The following is a 23,481-nucleotide window of genomic DNA, read 5'->3' as shown; positions in this document are numbered from 1 at the left end:
TGTGTGACCAAGTAAAATACTTTGAGAGAAAATGATTATTCTTTGTTATCCAGGTGGGCCCAGTGTAATCCTAAGGGTTCTTACTAGCCTGATGCAAAAGGGTCAGAGTTAGAGGAGATGTGACAATGATATTTAAAGATTCTGTACTGCTGGATTTAAAGATGGAGAAAGGGTCCATGAGCCAGGGAGTGCAGGTGGTCTCTCGAAGCTGGAAAGGCAGGGGAACAGATTCTCTCTAGACCCTTCAAAGGAATGCAAAACTTCCAATACATGATTGTAGTGTAGTAAGTCTCTTGTCTAGAACTATAAAAAATACATTTAGTGGTTGTAAGCCACTAACTTTGTGGTAATTTGTTACCGCAGAAATAGAAAATGACTGAGTTGACTCTTGGTCCCTGGAGGTTAACAAACTCCTTTAACAGATTTAAATGTTTCCTGCCAAGCAGGCTGCAGTTTTTCTGAGGAGAATAACAATTTGAGTATCGTAGAAGCCTACATTCAATACATTGGCCTACTTTGGTTAAACTTATTTCTGCCAAGACTTTTGTGGCTATTTCAGCAGCAACATTTTGGTGATATGAAGTCAAGGTCCAATTCTTATTAAATTGAAGATAGGGATTGTTAATGGGAGGGGAATTTAAGTACCAGAAGAGACAGGTGGGAATCTATCTTCTGAAGTATTGAAAGTAACAGCTAATGGTTTTGTCAGGAGGGTAGCGAGATGGCAGATCCAGGAAGCCATACAATTCAGAGCAATAGCTATGGGCTTGAGACAAGTACACAGGAGAGTTTTATTCTTCCTTAGGCAATAGCAGAGACCTCCAAATCTGATAAAATGTGGCTAGAGGAAATCACATCAGTGTTCGGAACTTTATCTTGGGTAGAAGCTGTCTACCTCTAATGTTACCAGGTCTCAGGTTGAGGTTTCCTGATAGAATGAGTATTCAGTGCACAGAGTAAGGGTAGTGGGGATAGTCTGAGACAAGATGATCATTCAGAGTTGACAGGGCTGGGCCAACTGTCCTGTAAGTGAGAGCAAAGAGTTTTAATTTTCTCACCTTCTACTCTTGACCTCCTAGAGTCTAAGGTTTACCTTCTTCACCTGCCATGGTTGCTCTTGTCCCATGGCCGTGTGATCAGCATGAATAGTGTTTGTAGCAATCTCTTTACCCTTTTCTGTCCTTCATTACATCAAACTAAACCAAAAGCTAGGTTCATCCCTATGTAGTTTGACAGTTTAATTCTTGTATGTCTTGTGCCATCTCAGAATATCTCCCATCTACTGATGCATGCGTGGGCCTAAAGTCTCATCTATGAGCCTGTAAAGTCAAAGCAAATTATCTACTTATGAGCATAGGTAAATATTCCCATTTTAAATGGGAGAAATAAGCAAGAAGAAAGGGATAACAGGCTGCAAGCAAGTCTGAAACCCAAGAGAGCTAACATGAGGTATTCAGACTCCCGAATAATCTGCTTTGACTGCATGTCCAGTGTCTTTTACACACAGGTGCACGCGTGGGTCCAAGGCCTTGGGCAGCCCCACCCCATGGTTTGGCTGGGCTCAATTCATCCAGCTCTCCCAGGCTGGCATTGCATGCTGGTGGCTTTACAATTATGGGCTCTCAGTGGTGGTGCCACTCTCACAGTCCCACTAGGCTTTGCTCTAGTGGGGACTCTCTCTGGTGGCTTCTCCCCTGCAACAAGTCTGTACCTGGGCCTCCAGGCTTTTCATCCTTTGAAATATGAGTGGACACGACCAAGCCTCTACAGTTCTTGCTTTCTGCAAGCCTGCAGAATTAGAGCCATGTGGATGCTGCCAAGGTTTATGACTTGCACCTTCTGGCGGGAGCTGTACCTGAGGCTGCTAGAGCAAAGCTTGGGAGCACTGTGCTGGAATGCTGGGAGCAGTGTCCTGAGGCAACCTTGGTCAGTGAGCCCATGAAGAGCACTCCAGTGTGTCTTCTGAAACCATTCTGCCCTCCTAGGCTTCTGGGCCTGCGATGGGAGGCAAAGCCTCTGATATCTCTAAAATGCTTTTGGGTCTTCCAACTTCTTGAGGAATAGCACCTGGCTTCCTTCTGTCTGTGGTAGTCTCTTAAACAAGTTTCTGGGTACATCCTTGGTGTCCTTTCCTGAAAATGCTCTTTCATTCTCTACTACATGGCTAGGCTATGAATTTTCCAAATTTTTTCCACTGTTTCCCTTTTCTCTAGCAGTTCACCACAAGCAGTTAGAAGTAAACACACAGAAACCTGAGCATTTTGCTGCTTAGAAATTTCTTCTGCCAGACACCCTAGTTCATCACTCTCAAGTTAACTCTTCCACAAAGCCTCCAGGCATGGTCACAGGTCAGCCAAGTCATTGGCTGGTTTATAACAAGGATATCCTTTACCATAGTTTCCAATACCTTTCCCTCCGTTACATCTGAAACCTCGTGAGAATAGACTTTACTGCCGTATTTCTGCCAGCATTCCAGTCTTAACTACTTAACTAATCTCTAAGGAGTACCACACTTTCCCCAGTATTTTTCTATTCCAAGCCCTCACCAGAATCTAGCCCTCTATCCTGCTTCTCCCAACTCTCCCAGCCACTACCCATTACCCAGTTTCAAAGCCACTTCCACATTCTTAGGCATTTGTTATCAGCAACACCCCACTTTTCAATAGTAATTTCTTGTCTTGAATTATTTTGCTGATTTTGTGAATTACCTATCAGTATTTTTTTGAATCCTGATGAATTACCTTTATATCAATACTTTTTCAGACATTTCATGGATTTGGGAGGAACACTGTTACTGGAGAATGATTGTGTTTATTTTGGGGTGTCATGTATCTTCGCTTTTTCATGTTTCTATTTTTCCTATGTTGATATCTGCACATCCGGTGGAACAATCACCTTTTCCAATTTTATAGAATAGTTTTCACAGCGAAAAACCTTTTCCTGTAGGTGTGTCCTTCAGTGTCAGCTGGGCAGGGTGATTTATCTTTGGTTCTGGTTGGGCACCATGGTGTAGTCTCTGTTTGATTTCTTTGGTTGTCTTGAGTGCCTCGGTGGTCCACATTGTCAGTGTTTTTGAATGCATTGGTGTGGATATTTTTAAGCTGAAGCCCCCAAACTGAGCTAGTAATCAGGCCCTTTGGGAGGGCAGGCACTGGGTATAGTGGTCTTGCTTTGTGGTCATGGAGGCAGCATTGCCGGGGGCACTTGCCAGGCAGTCTAGTCCTTGGTTTTTAGGGGCATACATGGTGCATGGAAATTCCAGTGGTCAAAGGGATGAAATTGCCAGTATGCCGGGTGCCATGCAGCCAGCTCTGAGGCCCTGGAGAGAACGAAGTTGGCTCTCTTGGGCTTGGAGGCTATATCCTGAATGTGCTAGACTGCCTTTTGCCTGGAGTACAGAGTGCTGCATAAGCTTTGGGGGCCAGGATTATGACTGTTCCACTGGGTCGAAGTGGGGTCATGTTGTTGCAGCCTTTCCTGCAGACATGGCGGGATGGCGGCTAGGCCCAAGGGTTGTGGGGATGCAGGGGCTACTGGGTACCAGAACTTGGTACACGGTGGTGGGGACTCTGTTTTCAAAATGGTCTTATGCCATAGCAGCTGTGTGTGAGGGAGAGTGAGGGATCCAGCATGGGTTTCCTCTCTAGAACAGTACAACCTCATGGACTCCAGGCATCTCCCTATACTGGGCTCGGGGGACTGTGAGAACCGCGGGGCTCTTCTGTGCCTGGGAATCCAGGTGCTTGTGGTGGTCACGTGAACTTCTGGGGGTCCATTTGCTCTCTTGCTCACCTTTTCCCCATGATATGGATTCCCTGTTTTCCCTGAGCCCACCCAGCCAGGTGTTTTACATCGCTCTGTTCTGCTACCCTAATGCGGTCATTTACTTGTTATTTTTGTCCTTTGTGGACCAGGTCGGCATGGAACCCCTCTTTTCAGTCTCCTTGATTGAAAATTTTTTCTTTGAAATCTCATTTATAATAATAAACTGTTGGTACTATTAAGAAACCTCTATTTTTTTCATATTCATACATTGTTATTTATTCCCCAAATGATGCCTTAGTAAGACTCAATTTATATGAAAAAAAATCTATAACATAATAAATAAAAATATACAAATTTGCAGTACATGTTTTTATAAACAAAAATAGGACTGAAATTGCATTAAATTTTTAATAGGTCAAATTCTTCAGCATGAAATTGTGAGTAATTTCATTATCATCACCTTTTTTTCCTATAGGAAAAATATCTGAAGTTTAAATAAAGTGTTATAAAATAAATAAAAAAATCAAAAGTCATGCTGTGATTGTAATTAAGATAGAAACATACTCAGTACATTTTGAAAGGAAATAAAATTGTTCATTTGATTAAAAGTGCTTAATATTATTATATTTGCTTTTAGAAATGTGCCCATAAAAAATGCTGTAATCCTAAACTTTGCACTCTAAAGAAAAATGCAGAGTGTGGCTCTGGGCCATGCTGTAATGTAAACACTTGCAAGGTAAGATTTCAAAATATTACATTATTTTTGTAAATAAATGTTTGTTGTCTTTTTCATTTTCATCTTTCAAATATTTTACTTTATATATTATCTGTGGTCAGCTTTTAGTTTGGGGCCTACTTCCTAATAGCATATGAACATTTATTTTATATCTCAAATATTTTGTAGAGCATGGTTTCAGAGGATATCTGTATCGTTACAGCCCAGCCAGGTGCCCTGCCCACCGCCCGGTAAAGGCCAGTATACTGAGACAGCAGGGATTGCAGTGGAGAAAGAGTGTTATTTTGCAATGCGCCCAGCGAGAAGATGGGAGTGATTTCTCAAATCCGTGTCCTTGAGAATTTGAGGGCTAAGATTTTTTAGAGGTGGTTTGGCAAACAAAAGGCTAGAGAATTGTGTCTGCTGATTGGCTAAGGATGAACTGGTAGCTTTGGGAAGCGGAAATCACCTTCTCAGTTGGGACATTTCCTAGATAGCGGTCTCCAGGTTTGTGGGATCCATTCTCAGCCTGTCCACGGGTCCCTGCACGGTGGTGGGGACCCTGTTCTCAAAATGGTGTTATGCCCTAGCAGCTGTGTGTGAGGGAGAGTGAGGGATCCAGCATGGGTTTCCTCTCTAGAGCAGTGCGACCTCCTGGACTCCAGGCATCTCCCTAAACTGGGCTCGGGGGCTGTGAGAACCGTGGGGCTCTTCTGTGCCTGGGAATCCAGGTGCTTGTGGTGGTCACCTGAACTTCTGGGGGTCCATTTGCTATCTTGCTTACCTTTCCATGGTCTGACTGACATCAGTGTGTCCCCTCAAGTGCAGAGTCTAAAAAATACCTCAAAGACCAGTCTCAGGCCTTACAATAACAATGCCATCTATAGAAGCAGTTGGGGATGTCACACATCATGCACCCATCAGGAAGAAGACATGCCATTATTCACTGAGCTGTTGCAGCAGTGAGGAGCTTTGGGGACAATGGTGGGTTAACTTCTGGATCTATCTATACTTTTACAGAAATCATGGATTACCTCATGGATTTTCATTATTTTAATATAGGAAGTTTCATTGTTCCCTAAAGGTTTAGGTATTAAACCTATATTCTATTATTTATACTATTGTATTTGTTTTCAAGTTGATTACCTATTGTGTTGGTAAGTAACAGAAATCTAATTCAAATATAGTTGATTTCAAGATTCATGGGATATCCTTAGGTCTCTTTCAACCTTCTTATCTCTGCTTTTCACTGTGTGGTTTTAATCACTTTTGGAGACCCATCTGTTTTTTACGTTCAATAGCAATTCCAAATTATTTGGGTGGTATGAATTACTTTTGTAATGACAGAATGTAGCTATTTAAGGTTTAAATAACTTATAAAATATTATAAAACAAGAAAACCACACACATTTGGCATGCAATGTTTAGATAAAGAGACAAAACTATTAAAATTCTCATTTTGAATATATTATAAGAAGGGATCAATATTCATCAATATATAGCATGTCAAATACTGATGTGTAGCTTTGACAAGGTGCTCTTTTCTACTCTATGGACTAATAATTAAAGCCAGTGATCGTTTGTTTTCAAGTTGCAGGAATGTAAAGGCCACTGTAGGGTTAGTACTTCATAGCAGTAGACCTGCTGCATTTCCCTTAACCAGAGCTCTGGTTTTGGCTTTTGTCTCTAAACACTGGGATTGAGTATTAAGAATTTTCTAAACAATCCACTGCCCTTTGTCTACATCCTAAAGGGTAGTTTGTTAAAACAGAGATAATTGCTTTGTTTAGTATAATTAAAAATCACAGAACAAGTTGCCAGGGAGAGCCTAAGAGATCATAGCTAAATTGTACTATGTTAGTTCACATTAATTTTCTCATGAATTATGGCATAGAATTTGACTTTTGTTGTCATTCAAAGACTCACAAGTGTCTTATACTCTGCTCTCATTTTTATTTACTGTGAGTGTAAAAGGTTCCAATTTTCTTTTTGGTCTACTTTCAAATCAACCAATTTCTACCAAAGCTTGTCTAAAATTTAGAGATTTGATTCAATTATTTTTCTTATACATATTTAGCTTCGGTAGGCACAACTACAAATGCAAGTACACAAAATACAGTTTAATCAGCTGTTTTGCTAACCCTTAAAGTGATTAACATGTTTCTAACCATTACTTAGATATTCCCATCGGTAATTTGGAAAAAAAACAAACAAACAAAAACTTCAATTTGAATGACATAATACCAAGTGTGTATCCATCAGTTGTAACTTGATGATGAGCAGCCAAGCAAAGAAAAGCAAACACAGACTTAAGAAGCTTAAGGTGAAGATTAATCTGGCTTCATGTTTAGTTACATCTTTGTTTCAAAGAGTCTCTACAGAATTTCTATTGTATGTATTTCTTAGATATCTTTGCTTTTTAGCTGATGATTCTCAATATGTGATATATACAAGTCATCGTGGCTCCTTAGCTTTGTAGTACATAGTGTACAATATTTCAGAAGAGTAGAGAGATTCATTTTTAACACCTACCTTCATTCTTTGCAGTGGAGGAAAATTTTACTGAGAGTGAAATAGATACATATTTGATTTTCTTTGTCTCACAGATATATGAAAAAGGACATTTATGTAGGGAAAAAAGAGATCTGTGTGATTTACAAGAATATTGCAATGGAACATCTGAGTTTTGTGTAATTGATCGCCATGCTGCTGATTGGGAACACTGTAATGACAACACCGCCTATTGCTATAAAGGAATATGCCAAGATGCAGATATACAGTGTACAAAGTTATTTGGAAAATGTAATAGTTTTACCTTTCCTCTGGGCTTCATTTTTAAGTTGTAGTTATTCTAAAGTCAGTAATCCACCCTATAGCCATACTAAAAAATGTCATCTTTTATGTTCAAATTTGGAAAAAAATTGCAAACCAAAGCAGCTTTGAATGTTGTCAAAAGGTAACATGGGTCTAATAAGGAAAAGATACAAATAATAGGACATCAGAGAAATCACAGGTGTTTGATGGAAAGAGAATAGATTATTTGAATAGTGGATAACAGAGTAAATTACTTTTTTTTTTTTTTACTTTTTTATTTATCAATAATATCTGCATGATAATACAATTTTTTTCTGTTTCCAAGTGGGTAGTTTTTAGTGTTTCTTTTTTTGTGTGTCAGGTAGATGACATCAAAAATTTTTAGCTGATGACATTGACTTGGCATTGTTGTCTGGATGTCTCTATACTGATTTGCCACACTTTTTAAAGCTTTTCTAACATTTTTTACTATTAATAATTGGAAATCCTTATGTTTTCAGTTGCTAAAGGAGGTCCTCAAGTGTGTGTGCAAGAAGTGAATTATCATGGTGACAAATTTGGAAACTGTGGTGGACGTTGTAATTACAGGTGGGTATTTAGGAAATTATACCTTTCCCGAATGCATATGTATGTGTTGTGTATGTACTACAGAGCACGCTCATTACAAATGGGAGATATGCCCATTATATACAGATGGATTTACATCTTGTCGTCCATAAGACAGTATACGTTCTGAATAGCTTTAGTGTTTATTATCTGAGTGGTATTTTGAATTATCCTCATATTTTGAATTGTTGTTTACCTAACACATTGTGTGCCTAGTGAAAAATGGATAATTTTTTGTACCTCATCGTTCCAGGCATATCTTTTGTGGAAAACTGGTTTGTCACTGGTCACATACAGAGATAGTACCAATCATTGACCATGATGTGCAATATACTTATATTGATGGCTATGTATGTGTGTCTGCATATTTAAGAAATACTTCAAAAACTGATGAGACCTATATAAAATCTGGTGCTGTTTGTGAACCAGAGAAGGTAAATATAATTTTTATGTGAAACTATGTGTGGTAGATTTGTATGTGAGTGTCTGGAGACAGAGAGAGAGAGATAGAGAGAGAGAGATATTACCTTCTTTTAGCTATAAATTTTGATTACTCCAGCATGATCTTAAAATACAAAGATCACAATTTCTGTTGGTTAAAGGAACTCTTGCTTTACTATTTATTAGTTTTATTAGAATTTTTACTATAGGTATTTAAACTTGTTTTTCACCACTAGAGAATCTAAGCCTCCTTGTTAGACCAGGGTCTGGTCTTCAAATAATTTGTGTGGACCAGGAACTAAAAGAATAAAATAATACACCGAAAAATGTCAGAACAACCTGAATAATAAGAACGTTTAATATAACCAGAAAAAGAGCCAAGTATTTAGTTTCATAGCATTACTGCCCCGCTGGGCCCCTGGCCCAGTGAAAGCCAACACACTGGGACAGCAGGGGCTGCAGTGGAGAGTAGTATTTTGCAAGGCGCCAGGCAAGGAGATGGAGTAATTTCTGAAATTCATTTCTCCAAGAATTTGAGAGAAAGAGTTTTCAAGTTTTTAGCTTGATCAGCAAAGGGCAAGGGAATTTGGTCTGCTGATTGATAGGGGATGATCTCACAGGGTTGGGACGCACAGAAATTATCTTCTCAGTCTGAAGGGTTCCTGTGTAGAGGGTTTCAGGGCTGTTGGCTCCGTTCTCATGCCTGTCTACAGGTCTGGTTGGCATCTTTAGGGTCTCCAGGATGCAGAGTCTGAAAAAACACCTCAAAGACCAGTCTTAAGATTTACAATAGCAATGTTATCTATAGAATCTGAAGTCTTGGGGCATTTTCAACAGCAATGTTATCTATAGAATCTCAAGTCTTGGGATTTCTGACAGCAGTGTTATCTATAGACGTGTGGTGGGAGTCACAAGTCTTGTGCCTGTCAGGGAGGATAGTGCCATTAAGTGTAACCAATGACAGAGCAAGGAAGTTAGGGCACAATGGCTGGTTAACTCTTGGCTATATACTATATTTTTATAAAAATCAGACTTTGATAACTATTTATACCTTGTGGCTCTACACTATTTTAATATGGACAGTTAGACCAGTAGTTGACAAAGAAGACTAATTGGTTATAATTAAAATGACTCATTTATTTGCTGATTAACCTACTCCGTTAATACTTTCTCCAAAAGCACAAAGCATGGAAAGTCTTTTCCCCTCCTCTAATACCTTATCCTTTGTGTCTTATCCATTTAACTGTTCTTGAGTTACATCCTTTATAATAAACTGGTAAACATAAGTAAAGTGCTTCCCTGAGTTCTATAAGCCCTTTTCACAATTTATTGCCTTGTGGAGGGAGTGATGGGAACCCCCAATTCATACCTGGTCCGTCAGACGTCTGGCTTACCTGTGACTTGCTATTGGCATCTGTGGTGTGGATAGTCGTTAGAGTCTGAGCTTTTTAACTTGTGGGATGTGGTGTGACTTAGTCAGTTTTTGTTTTGCTATGAAGGACTACCTGAGGCAGGGTAACTTGAAAAGAGGTTTATGTGGCTCATGGTTCTTCAAACTGCACAAAAACATGACACCAGCATCTGCTTCTGGAGAGGGCCTCATGCCCCCTTCATTGATGGGAGAAGATGAAGAGGAGCTGGTCTGTGCAGAGTTATGGGAACAGGAGGCGAAACGGTGAATGGGCCCCAGAATTTGTCAGGCGCAGAAGCTGTTGTCCCTGGAGACCAGACGCCTGATGAGAATGGCCAAGGGGCTGTCAAAATAACTGGTCACTTCCATGCTTGCCAGGTTGCCCAGGGAAAAATTCAGGAAATTCTGACTCAGATAAGGCAGCACCAACAGCAGGAGGCTCTGCAAAGTGGACCACCCCAGCCAAGGTGGAAGTAGAAGCTCAGGAAACAGCCCTCCACAGAGGCAGATGCCAAACCAAGCAGAGATTGCTTAACCAACAGACGGGCGCTCACCCCTATCCAGAATCACATGTGCAAGTTTTTGCCTAGCCAGTTGTTCCTAAGGACCAGGCAACTTTGAACTCCTGTCTCTGTGAGAATGTATACTTTATGCTCTCTAAAATGTATGACACCCAGCTTTAAATAAAGGGGGGGGAGGGGAGGGAAAGAGAGGAGCGCTCTGCACTTCCCTTTGTAGTCTCCCAACATAACAAATATTTTAATTTCTCTTACTATTCCCCCATAATGCAAGAAATTAGCTTAATGACACATTCAGTAAATTCCTCAGATATAAATAGATTTCTCCTAAATCCAATTGGTAAAATTGGATCACAATAATGATCACAGGAACTTAAATGTTAAGCCATAAGCATAGAAAAACTGTTCTCAGTTTTATTTTTATCTAACACTTTATTTTTCCCCCAAGAGAAGTGCTGAATGATGTCGGCAGGGGTATTAAACGTGGATCTGTACTCAACTACCTCAGGTATTCAGTAATACAATGAAAAGCAAAATTGTTCCTTTTTTTGAAAATTTTATATACTTTATAAAGATGAAAGTCCAACTGTTTTTTAAAGAATAATTTAAAATTTAGCACCTATCAGCTAACAGGCAAATAACTGAGAAAGAAGTTTACTTCTGGCGGCTGACACTTAAGCTAGAAAATTAATTTCAGGTTTTTTGAGGCTTTCAACACCGTTATTAGTTGAAAGATCCAATCAATGTCCAAGGATATGGAGCAGTGCCTATATTTGGAAAGCAGCGATACCATTTATTCTTTCATTTATAGTTGGGAAAGTTTTCAATGGCGCTAACAGAGCAAAGTGGTGGCAGGAGGATTTCGAACAGCTGGTTTAAATGGCTTTAGGAGATTTCGGGGTTTTTGTTTAGCTACATGACTGAGTGCATAAATGCTTTGTGCTTTTGACTATCACTACCCCAAGAAAGTGCATCAGTGAAGAGATGCAAGACTTTAAACAGATTGGGAAAAAGCAAGATTCAGCTTGTCTTACAGGATGCTTAGTTTGCCAATACACTTCAGACCAGATGGTCTCCACTTAGAGCAGACTCCGAAAGCAACTGCTTTGTGAAGACCAACGGGACAGTCAGAGAGGGTATGACAGTGTTTGAAGGCAACAAAGGGCTGCATCTTCACATGCCCAGCACTGTCATAGCCTTACTAGGCTATTTTGAAGATTTTTAAGCAATGATAAAGGGAAGTCCACCCAAAATATTACATAAAATGTAGTAGGATTTCTGTGTACTCTGCAACCAGTTATTTGCAAGTAAGTCAAAAAGTAGAGGATACATGAAAACAGTTTTTGGAATATAATTTCAATGACTGTGAAAACATCTGACCTTTGAGACTGAACTTGTTTGTCCATTCCTTAACTTGATGGCAAAGCCCCGTTATGTACAATTGTGTGGGTGTGGGTGGTCTCCAAGGCCATGCTGCTCTCTGAATTGTTTTTGTGTTGCATTTGTTAGTAGGATGGTCACAGTCATTAACACTGATCTGAAGGGCATATATAATAAACCTTAAATTAGTTCACCTCTTTCATATTTCAAGATGAATTTCTACACATACTAGATAAATTTTTATGAAAATCACATCATTTAGGCATTTTGGAAATTATTTGAAATATTTTCAGAAAACCAGCTTATTTTGTAGTTTTATCATTTTTGTCACTGGATTTGCTTAGCAGTCATAATTTTTTTCCATACAATGAATTGCTAAAAAACATCACAGACTGGCTTTCTGGTTGGAATTCAGGTGAGATGTGTTTTAAGGCCAGAGTTCTTCCTCAATATTTGATTTTTTCCAATATTTGATTTTTTTAAAAACAAAGGTGCTGCATTTAAATCTGCTGGTTTTAATGCTGTCATTTCACTTCAGGCCTTTTAGTGTGGAAAATCATTTTACTTTTACTTAAGCATTGGTAATTTGGTACTAGCTAAGGAATAATTCTATAATTGAGTTTTGTACTCATCATATATGGATCATTCCCCCCTCTGTAATGTGCCCCAAATGCAGCTTCATTTCCCAATACCTTGATGCAGAATAAAGTTTTCATTAAAAGAAAAAAGCTTATAACACTTAATTATAACAGAATCACAGGTCATTATAAAATAATGCCGTTCACATAGCCAGAGCAACAATTAAAACATTTAAAAAGTGAGTACAGAGGCACATAGTTAAAAAGAAAAAACGCCTTACACATTTAACAGAAACGACTCAATTTTCCCCCATAATCAAATACATTGATAAAGACAACTTGAAAGCATAAGAAATTATCTTGATAAGATAATACGTAGGCCAGGTACCTAAAGGTAGAGAGAAACTTTTCACAATTTATTAAAAGCAGAGGCTAATACTACTAAAGAAGTTGGTTGTTTTATGAACTAAAATAAAATCATAAGACTTTCCCACCTGCTCCCCACTGCCACCGGCTGACTGAGTGGACCCCCTCCAGGCCAAGGGGATATCCTAAAACTAAATTGCCTGCCACCAGGAGGGAGGTCAGACATGCCTCATCATGCCCCCTCCCTTCTTGGAGATATCCTTTGTAATTCATTCACAGGTCTAAGGCTATGCAACTAACCTGCAGGTCCTAGATTTACACAACAAATATATGTCCTGGTGCCTTGTCTCTGATTAACAGACCTCCTTATCTTAAAACATCCCAAGCCTTTAGACAAGGCTTCTTGTCTTTAACCAATTGAAAGTCAAAGAATCTTTAATCCCACCCATAACCTTTGTTAGCCCCCACTTCAAGATGGCCCACCTTTTCAGACCGAACCAATGCATGTCTCCCATGCATGGATTTATGACTTTACCTGTAACCCCTATCTCCCTGCAATGTATAAAACCAAATTGTAACCCAGCCACAGCGAGTCCACTAGCTCAAGGCTTCTTGGGTGTGGCTCGAGGTCATGGTCCTCAAATTTGGCTCAGAATAAACCTCTTTAAATTATTTTACAGAGGTTGGCTTCTTTTCCTTTGACAAGATTGGTGCCAAGACATAGAGCTCAGAGAAGACGCAGGACCCCTGAAGGAGTAGCCTGAACTCGGTGCCAGCTACCGGCCCAACCCTTTTGGGCCCTCCGACTCTGAGCTTCTCCTTTGTCGGGAACTGATAAGTCCTCCTGAGCTCTGGATCTCCCGTTTTTGTTTGATGGTTGGTTTACTCTCAGCTCGTTCTTTTCCTAGAAATTGTTATTTGGGATCCTAACTGAGATTTGGAGGTACATTCTAAAGTGTCTTCTCCGTTGCATTTTCATCATAAAATTAATCTCAATAGGCTTTTCTGTGCATTTGTGAAAGAGGAACCCAAACTGTCTTGTTTGTAGATAAGTGAGAGATTGAGTTCCTCAGCTCCGAAGAGAAAGGGGCATTTTTCTCTTCCCAGGTGAAAGGCACCCCTGGGTAACTAGGGTCCTCAGTGGGAGTTGCCTGGGGTGATTCATTGAGGTGTAAGTGGCCAAACAGAGAAAGCCTCCAACAAATTAATTAAAAGAAGGCTCATACAGGAGACATAGGTAAGAGCTAATCACTCCACATTTTGAGCTTTCTTGGAAATACTAGACCCCCAAAAGAGAAGCTGAGACGTGTAAGAGGGTGGGACCGACTCACTGGTCAAACATTGAGGAGCCCCTACCCACAATCAGCAGTCTCTCATCCATGACACAAAACCCTGGACTACAATTCGGTTGCTGCTTTTAAAGAAAAATGGAGAACTTGTTTGGAGGTTCTAGCAGGGGAGCGCAGCTACTCATATACCCTTGACCGAGGACCGGTCCTCCTCTAGCGGGGAAGGTCGTCCTCTTTGATCGAGCGCACAGCTTTGGGAGGGAGGCACGTGGAGCAGTGAGGGAGGAAGGGGACACCCGCCCAGCCAGCCAGATCAGCGGAATCAACCCTGGCGATCAGTGGGGTGACAGATGTGGCAGCCAGATCGCCCTCACATCCAAATGGAGGGGAAAAAAGTCCTTTAAAAATGAGGAAAGACAAGGAGTACGACCCCTTAAAGGTCTTCAGTTGGTTGATGCACCTCTACTTGCAAGTATTTGCATAAACAGGAAAGGTTCAAATGTATTTTCACACAATATGGCCAGGCACCTGTGTCACGTACAGATTTCTGTATATATCAGTTTGCACACACATTTCAAACACCATTCTTTAAAGCAGTTGTTGCCACATTGAACAAAATTAAAAGACATACCACAGAAAAGATGGCCATAGTATATACCTCCTCTATCATAGAAAGGTGTTAAACAAACGTGTATTTTTGTAGCTATTCTTTGAAATATTTAACACACTTATTAGCACTTGCTCATGCAGTGGATTAAACATGACAGGTATAAACTGCTGCATCTGGTAGGTGAACATTGATTCCCAAGTGAAGACTATAGTACGGTGCACACAGCTTACTTTGGGCTCCACCATACAAAAGATGAAGCCAGTTCTGATGTGGGTTTTGGTTAGTGTTTGAATGTAGCTGTGAATGGAAACCCTTTGCATATGGAGTTCAGTCCTAGCCATATTGGGTTAAAAATGGACTCAGACATAAACTTTGCAAACTGGCTAATTCAAGAACTCTCTTGCAGTCAGGACAATGATCAGCTTGTATATTATGCAGTCAGTCTTATAAATAGTGAAAAATGAATAGTTTACCCTCTTTTTCTGTCCAAGAAGGCCATAATTTATGATTTTTATGATCTACTTCTCATTAATCATCTCATCTAATTCTTTTATAATACTATACATAAACACAAACATTCAGGTGTGACACAGGTATAGTGAATGCTACAAATTCATGCCACAAGTATATGCTTTTAAATTTGTGTTGGCAGGGGAATGAACAAAATTAAGATTCATGGTAAAGAAAGCTTTAGATGATGCAATATTCATTGCATTCAAAGAACTCTGGTGTCCTTAAAGTATGATTCTGACAATTTATCTGGCTGTTACTCATTGGTGCAGTAGGAGTTTTGAGTTGGCATGACTTTTTACTCCCAAACCATTTTTGACCAAATACACAGTAGGGAGCTTTCTCTATGTCACAGGGGTTTATTAAATGACAGTCTTTGTCTCGGAACTTATCTTTTAGGCCATGGTATTTGCAATAGTTTGATTGAGTAGTGCTTATTCCAGAGGACAGACAATTTTAGAAGCCTGAATTCTATAGTCATTATTAATTCAGTTGCTTTAGGAAACAAATTACCCCTTTATATATTCCCCCTGGGATAAAAGTATGTTGACTACATTCTGTAATTGAAAGGAGACGTGGAGAAGTGAGTAGTGGATGTTGAGAGCGAAAAACTTACTGTGGTTTTGTGAACACATTTCCATGCATGATGCAACATTTTGGCCACCCTTCCCGTTCCTGCTTTTTCATTCTTATTCCTCAGTTTTTCATTAGGACTCTGAGGCTGCAGCACTTCCAGAGCATTGTAAGGCTGATCAGCTAGGCTCTCTCCTTTGCCATTGTCTTCAGTTTGGTAGCTTTCTCAGTTCATTTCATCCACCAGTGGCCTTCCATTTTATTTCATAATCCCAGAGAGTTTTAAAATCTCTCATCTTCATATTACATCTTTTTTACTATCATTTACTCTCATTTATTAGAAAATATGGGCTTTCTGTGTATGCCAACTCTGTGGATTTGAATGGGGATACTTCTGTGTCTTCAGTGTTAATTAATAATAAACTATTTTTTTTTGAATCTTGAAAACAGTTCCTACAGAACATTTATTCTGTATATATTTACACATATATACATATACACACATAAATACATACATATAAAATTTTCCCCAAAATATGCTTTTATGTTATTGATGTAATTACAATTGATATATCTCATGTTTCTTAACAGGAAAGTTGTCTTTTTGCATATAATCTGTCATTAGTAGCTTTTATCAACTCAAAAACTTATTAATAATCATTTTATAACATATGTTAAAATATATTACACAATTTATTAAAAACTGTTTTTTACTGCTATTAACGTAACTTGCTAGAGAAGGCCACCCTGAGGAATTTAGTTTTTTGTTTTTTTTTTTATTTCGGCATATTATGGGGGTACAGATTTTAAGGTTTCAATAAATGCCCTTTCCCCCTCCCCCCAAAAGTCTGAGTCTCCATCATGACCATCCATCAGATGGTGTGCATGTCACTCGTTATATATGTATATACACGCCCCCCCTCCCCTCCCTCCCCAGTACCCTATTACTGTAGTACCTATGTGTCCACTTAGGTGCTACTCAGTTAATACCAGTTTGCTGGACAATATATCTGGTGCTTGTTTTTCCATTCTTGGGATACTTCACTTAGTAATATGGGTTCCAGCTCTAACCATGAAAATATAAGATGTGCTATATCACCATTGTTTCTTAGAGCTGAATAGTACTCCATGGTATACATATACCACATTTTATTAATCCATTCTTGGATTGATGGGCACTTGGGCTGTTTCCACAGCCTTGCAATTATGAATTGTGCTGCTATAAACATTCGAGTGTAGGTGTCTTTTTTGTAGAGTGTCACTGGATCATTTGGGTAGATGCCCAGCAATGGGATTGCTGGATCAAATGGTAGATTCACTTGTATCGCTTTAAGGTATCTCCATATTGCTTTCCACAGAGGTTGAACTAGTTTGCAGTCCCACCAGCAGTGTAGGAGTGTTCCTCTCTCTCCGCAACCACGCCAGCATTTATTGTTTGGAGATTTTTTGATAAAGGCCATTCTCACTGGGGTTAAGTGATATCTCATTGTGGTTTTGATTTGCATTTCCCTGATGATTAGAGATGTTGAGCATTTTTTCATATGTTTGTTGGCTATTCTTCTGTCTTCTTAAGAAAAGTTTCTGTTCAAGTCCTTTGCCCACTTTTTAATAGGGTTATTTTATTTTTTCTTTCTGATTTTCGTGAGTTCTATTCTAGTTATCAGCCCTTTTTCGGATAGGTAAGATGCAAAAATTTTCTCCCATTCTGTAGGTTGTCTGTTTACTTCCATGACTGTTTCTTTGGCTGTGCAGAAGCTTTGTACTTTCATCATGTCCCATTTATTTATTTTTGTTGCTGCTTTGATTGCCTTTGGGGATTTCTTCATAAACTCTTTGCCTAGGCCGATGAGTAGGACAGTGTTTCCAACATTTTCCTCCAGAATTCTAATGGTTTCATACCTGAGATTTAAGTCTGTTATCCAGCGTGAGTTGATTTTAGTGAGAGGTGAAAGGTGTGGGTCCTGTTTTAGCCTTCTACAAGTGGCTATCCAGTTTTCCCAGCACCATTTATTGAAAAGGGATTCTTTTCCCCAGCGTATGTTTTGGTCTGCTTTGTCAAAGATCAGATGGCTATATGAGGATGGTTTTATATCAGGATTCTCACATCTGTTCCACTGGTCAATAATTCTATTTTTGTGCCAATACCAGATTGTTTTAATTACAACAGCTTTGTAGTATAGTTTGATATCTGGCATATTAATACCTCCCCATTTGTTTTAGTTGCCTAGAATTGCTCTTGATATTCGGGGTCTTCTTTGGTTCCATACAAAGCGTAAAATTATTTTTTCTATATCTGTGAAGAATGCTGATGGGATTTTAATAGGTATTGCGTTGAATCTGTAGATCAATTTGGGTAGTATAGACATTTTAATGATGTTGAGTCTGCCGATCCACGAGTATGGAATGGATTTCCGTTTACATCCTCTGCTATTTCCTTCCTCAGTGTTTCATAGTTCTCCCTGTAGAGGTCTTTTACCTCCTTGGTTAAGTATATTCCTAGGTACTTTAATTTCTTTGTTGCTATTTGAAGGGTATTGAGTCTTTAATTTGGTTCTCGATTTGATTGTTGTTGGCATATACGAATGCCTCTGATTTCTGTGTATTGATTTTGTATCCTGAGACTTTGCTAAATTCATTTATCAATTCCAAGAGTTTCCTGGTTGAATCTTTGGGGTTTTCTAAATATAATATATCATCCGCAAACAGTGAAAGTTTGATCTCTTCTGCCCCTATTTGAATACATTTAATTCCACTTTCCTGTCTGATTGCTGTAGCCAGGACTTCCAGTACTATGTTGAATAGAAGTGGAGATAGTGGGCAGCCTTGTCTGGTTCCGGTTCTAAGTGGGAATGCTTTCAGTTTTTCCCCATTCAGTATGATGTTGGCTATGGGTCTGTCATAAATGGCTTGTATCATTTTTAGGTTTGTCCCTTCTATGCCTATTTTCCTGAGTGTTCGTATCATGAAAGGGTGTTGAATTTTGTCAAAAGCTTTTTCTGCATCTATTGAAAGTATCATGTAGTCTTTGTTTTTGCTTCTGTTTATGTGGTGAATAGCATTTATAGATTTGCATATGTTGAACCATCCCTGCATCCCTGGGATGAAGCCCTCTTGGTCGTGGTGGATTATTTTTTTGATAAGTGTCTGGATTCGGTTAGCTAAGATTTTGTTGAAAAATTTTGCATCTATATTCATTAGGAATATTGGTCTGTAGTTTTCTGTTTTTGTTGAATTCTTTCCTAGTTTTGGTATCAGAGTAATATTCGCTTCATAGAAGGTGTCAGGGAGTTTTCCATTCTTCTCGATGTTGTGGAATAGTTTCTGCAAGATAGGTATTAGTTCTTCTTTGTTAGTGTGGTAAAATTCCTGTGTGAAGCCATCTGGACCAGGACTTTTCTTTTTAAGGAGATTTTTAATTGCTGTTTCTATTTCAGCTGTTGAGATTGGCCTGTTCAGGGAATCTATTTCTTCCTGGTTGGGCCTAGGGAGGCTGTGTGTTTCTAGAAATTTGTCCATTTCCTCCACATTTTCCAGTTTGTGTGAATAAATATCTTTGCAGTACTCATAAATTATATCTTGTATCTCTTTGGGATCAGTTGTGATATCTCCTTTTTTATTCCTGATGGAGCTTATTAAAGATTTCTCTCTTCTCCTTTTTGTTAGCTTAGCCAGTGGCGTGTCAATTTTGTTTATTTTTTCAAAGAACCAACTTTTTGTTTTGTTAATCTCCTGAATAGCTTCCCTGTTTTCAATTTCATTTAGTTCTGATTTGATCTTGTTGATTTCACTCCTTCTGCTGGGTTTGGGGCTGGTCTGAGCTTCTTTTTCCAGCTCTTTGAGTCGTTTCATTAGATTGTCTATTTGTGAACTTTTTGACTTTTGGTTATAGGCATTTATGGAGATAAACTTTCCTCTCAGAACTGCTGTAGCTGTGTCCCAGAGGAGTTAATAACTTGTCTCTCAATTGTCATTTTCTTCATAGAATTTTTTTATTTCCGTCTTGATTTCTTCATTTATGAAGTAATCATTTAGTAGGAGGTTGTTTAATTTCCACGTTTTCGTGTAGAAATGTGAGTTTCTGTTAGGGTTGATTTCTACCCTTATTCCACTGTGATCTGAGAAGATACATGGTATGATTTCTATTTTTTTAAATTTCTTGAGGTTTACTTTGTGTCCTAGGATATGGTCAATCTTAGAGAATGTCCCGTGAGCTGATGAGAAGAATGTATATTCAGTGGATTTGGGGTAGAATGTCCTGTTGATGTCAGTCAGACCCAATTGTTCTAGAGTTTTGTTTAAGTCCATTATTTCTTTATTAATTTTCTGTTTGGAGGATCTGTCTTGAGCCGTCAGTGGGATGTTGAAATCTCCGGTGATTATGGAGTTGCTATTAATCCGTTTGCTTAGATCCAGTAAGGTTTGCTTTATGAAACTGGGTGCACCTAAGTTGGGTGCATATATATTTAAACTTATTATCTCTTCTTGTTGAACTGTGCCCTTCACCATTATATAATGACCCTCTTTGTCTTTCAAAGCTTTTGTTGGTTTAAAAACTAAATCGTCTGAAATTAGAACAGCCACGCCAGCCTTCTTTGGGCTTCCACTTATATGGAATACTGATCTCCACCCTTTTACTTTTAGTCTATATGCATCCTTGCAGGTTAGATGTGTTTCCTGAAGACAGCATATAGTTGGCCTGTATTTTCTTATCCATTCAGCCAGCCTATGTCTCTTGAGTGGAGAGTTTAAGCCATTCACATTTATTGAGAGAACTGATAGGTAAGGTAGATTACTGTTCATTTTGTTGGGTTGGATGTTGTTGCTTTGATTTCTGTCTTGATCCATAGAGATATCTGGCCTTTAATCTTTGGGTGTTGGTTTCTTTTTTTATATTCGTGAGTTTCTATTATGGTGTTCCGTGTGTAACACTGTTTTGAGTACTTCTTGTAGGGCTGGTCTTGTCTTGGTGAATTCTCTGAGGCTTTGCTTGTCTGGGAATGTCTTTATTTCTCCTTCATATATGAAGCTTAGTTTTGCAGGGAATAATATTCTAGGCTGGGCATTGTTTTGTTTCAGAAGAGTGAGAATGGGGCCCCAGTCTCTCCTTGCTTGTAAAGTCTCATTAGAAAAGTCTGGTGTTATTTGTATTGGCTTTCCCTTGTAAGTTACTTGCTTCTTTCTTTTTACAGCTCTTAGAAGGGCCTCTTTAGTTGATATCTTGGTCTGTCTGATGACTGCATGACGTGACGTCTTCCTGTTTGCATCTCCCAGGGGTCCTCTGGGCTTCTTGAACTTGTATATCGAGATTTTGAGCAAGGTCTGGGAAATTTTCCTCTATTATATCTTCAAAAAGCTTGTCCAGCCCTTGAGTGTTGTCTTCTTCCCCTTCTGCTAACCCTATGACCCTCACATTAGGTTTTTTCACATAATCCCACAGCTCTTGTAGGCTTTTCTCTTTTCTCTTGTTTCTCTGCTGTATTTCTGTGACTGATTTATTTAATTGGAAGGTGTTATCTTCAATCTCTGAGATTCTTTTTTCTGCTTGATCTACCCTGTTCTTGATACTTTCCACAGTATTTTGTAATTCCCTGAGTTGATTCTTCATCTCCAGGATTTTGGTTAAAGTTTTCTTCACTGTGTCCATCTCTTTGTTGAACCTTTGTTCCATTTCCTGGAGGCTTTTTGTGTTTTCTTTGTGTTGGTTATTGAGTTGTTGTTGCCGGTCAGTGAGTGTTCTTATGATCCACATTCAAAATTCCTCTTCTGTCATTTTAGTTGCCAGGTTTTCGTTGTTGTCTGTTTCTAAGGGGCTGGTGCTCCTCTTTGGGGGTGTGTTTTCCATTTGTTTCTTCATATTTACCGAGTTCCTTCACTGATTTCTTCCCATGTCGATCCGTTGTTGTTTCTTTCCTTTAGGTTTTCGTTTGGGTATTCACACGTCTTATTTAGTTTCTGAGCCAGTAGGTGGAGTTGCTCTCTGTCAGCAGCCTTCGCTGGGGTAGTGTCTGCAGGTCTCTCAACCCGCTGGGGAGCCTGTAGTCTGAGATGTAGCGGAGGGGAAACAGCCAATTACCCTACCCTTCCTGCTGATCTCCTTAATTACACAGGTGGAAATAGATGGCAGGAACCGGAGCAGTTCCTATCTCAGCTCCACCCCCAAGGCGGGGCTAGAGACTTTGGAATGGAAGGCCCAGCTCCAAGTCACGAGAATGTGTGGGTTGTAACATCTCTCTGTCTTGTATTGACCAAAGGCTGTTTCCTACAAGGCTCGGCCCTGCCCAGGCAAACTCCAGGGCCTGGACACCGAGCCCAGAAGACCTGTGCAGATAGAGATTGGCCTGAAGCTGGTAGGCCCATAGCCAAACCCAGGGAACCCTGTCTTCTGTTTCTTAAATTGCACAGGTGGAGATAAGCGGTAGGAATGGGAACAGTTCCTATCTCAGCTCTGCCCCCAAGGTGGGGACAGAAACTTTGGAGCCAAAGGCTCAGCCACAAGACACTGGAGCGTGGTGGACGTAAAGTCTCTCTGCCTTGTAGCCACTAAAGGGAATCTCCCACGAGGCTAAACTCTGCCCAGGCGGGCTCAGCACTCTGGACACAGAGTGCAAAGACTGACCAGAAGCAGGCAGGCAGTCAATGGAACCCACCTATCCCTGCCTTTTGTCTCTTTAATTACCCAGGTGGAGATAAGCAGCAGGAATGAGAACAGTTCCTATCTCAGCTCCGCCCCCAATGTGGGGGTTGGGGGTGTGGGGGTGTGGGGGGGCAGAGACTTAGGAGCCAAGGCTCAGCCACATGAAACAGGACGCAGTAGACGTAAAGACTCTCTGCCTTATAGCAGCTAAGGGCAGCTTCCTTCGAGAGTATCTCCTTCCCGGCGGGCTCTGCACTCTGGACACAGAGCGAGGGAGACCTGTGCAGTGAGAGATTGTCCTGAAGCCAGACCCACCAGGCCCCGTGTTCTGTCTCTTTAATTCCACAGGAGGAGATAAGCGGCAGCACCGGGAGCAGTTTCTATCTCGGCTCCGTCCCCAACGCGGGAATACAAACTTTGGAGCCAAAGGCCTGGCCCTAAATCCCCGGATGTGGGGGTCGTAAAATATCTCTGCCTTATAACCACTAACGGATGCCTCCTGTAAGGCCCAGCACTGCCCGGGCGGGCTCCACACTCTGGGCACAGAGCGGGAGACCTGTGCAGGGAGAGACTGACCAGAAGGGGCAGGCAGGCAGTCTATGGGACCCACCTATCCCTGACTTTTGTCCTTTTAATTACCCAGGTGGATATAAGCTGCAGGAATGAGTTTCTATCTCAGCTCCGCCCCCAAGGCTGGGACAGAAACTTTGGAGCCCAGGGCGGGGCTCTGGGTCGCAGGAGAGTGTGGAAGGCAACCTTTCTCTGCCTTAAATCTGAAAAGGGCAATCTCCCCTGTAGCACTGCCCCCTCCTGGCAGGTTCCACTCTCTGAGCACAGAGTCAGTGCCGCTTGTGCAGCAAGTGACGGTCCAATATCAAATTGGTGGAGTAGTGGCACGTACCAGCGCTCTCTCTGCGCCTCCTCTCCAAACCCCGAGCCAAAGTCACCGCTGGAATGCAGGGGCAGAGCGGTGCCGGAGGGGCAGAGGGAGGGCATCCTAATGGATCAAGGAGTCTAACTTTGCGCACTCTGACCTCTCAGTGCTATCCCAAACCTCCTCCAAATCCAAAGTCAAAGCCTCCTTCTGTGTAAACTCCCCTTGACCTTGTTCTGGGAGTGTTCTGCAGGGAGATGCCCAAGCGGGCTCTGGTTCCTGCTGCGCGGACAGCGGTTGCTGCGCGCGGACCCTCCCCCACCTTAAACTGCGGCTGCTGTGTGCTCTGGCGACTCAGCGCGTTCCCTGCTCTAGTCTCCTCTCCACACGGCTTAGT

The 23,481-nt window shown here is 40.5% G+C and overlaps 1 protein-coding gene across 1 annotated transcript in view; it reads left to right on the top strand.

Annotated features, from left to right (window-relative positions):
• LOC142864096 (A disintegrin and metallopeptidase domain 3-like) overlaps positions 1-23,481 on the top strand; it is a 119,042-nt gene that overhangs the window by 75,525 nt on the left and 20,036 nt on the right. The window contains exons 13-16 of the mRNA XM_075997195.1: positions 4,403-4,501; positions 7,087-7,282; positions 7,795-7,882; positions 8,154-8,334. Of these exons, the coding sequence (XP_075853310.1) occupies positions 4,403-4,501; positions 7,087-7,282; positions 7,795-7,882; positions 8,154-8,334 (564 nt within the window). The remainder of the gene's footprint in view (positions 1-4,402; positions 4,502-7,086; positions 7,283-7,794; positions 7,883-8,153; positions 8,335-23,481) is intronic.

This window comes from Microcebus murinus, chromosome 24 (assembly GCF_040939455.1).
Source record: "Microcebus murinus isolate Inina chromosome 24, M.murinus_Inina_mat1.0, whole genome shotgun sequence".
Lineage (NCBI taxonomy): Eukaryota > Metazoa > Chordata > Mammalia > Primates > Cheirogaleidae > Microcebus > Microcebus murinus.
This window is presented reverse-complemented; position numbering and strand designations above follow the sequence as displayed.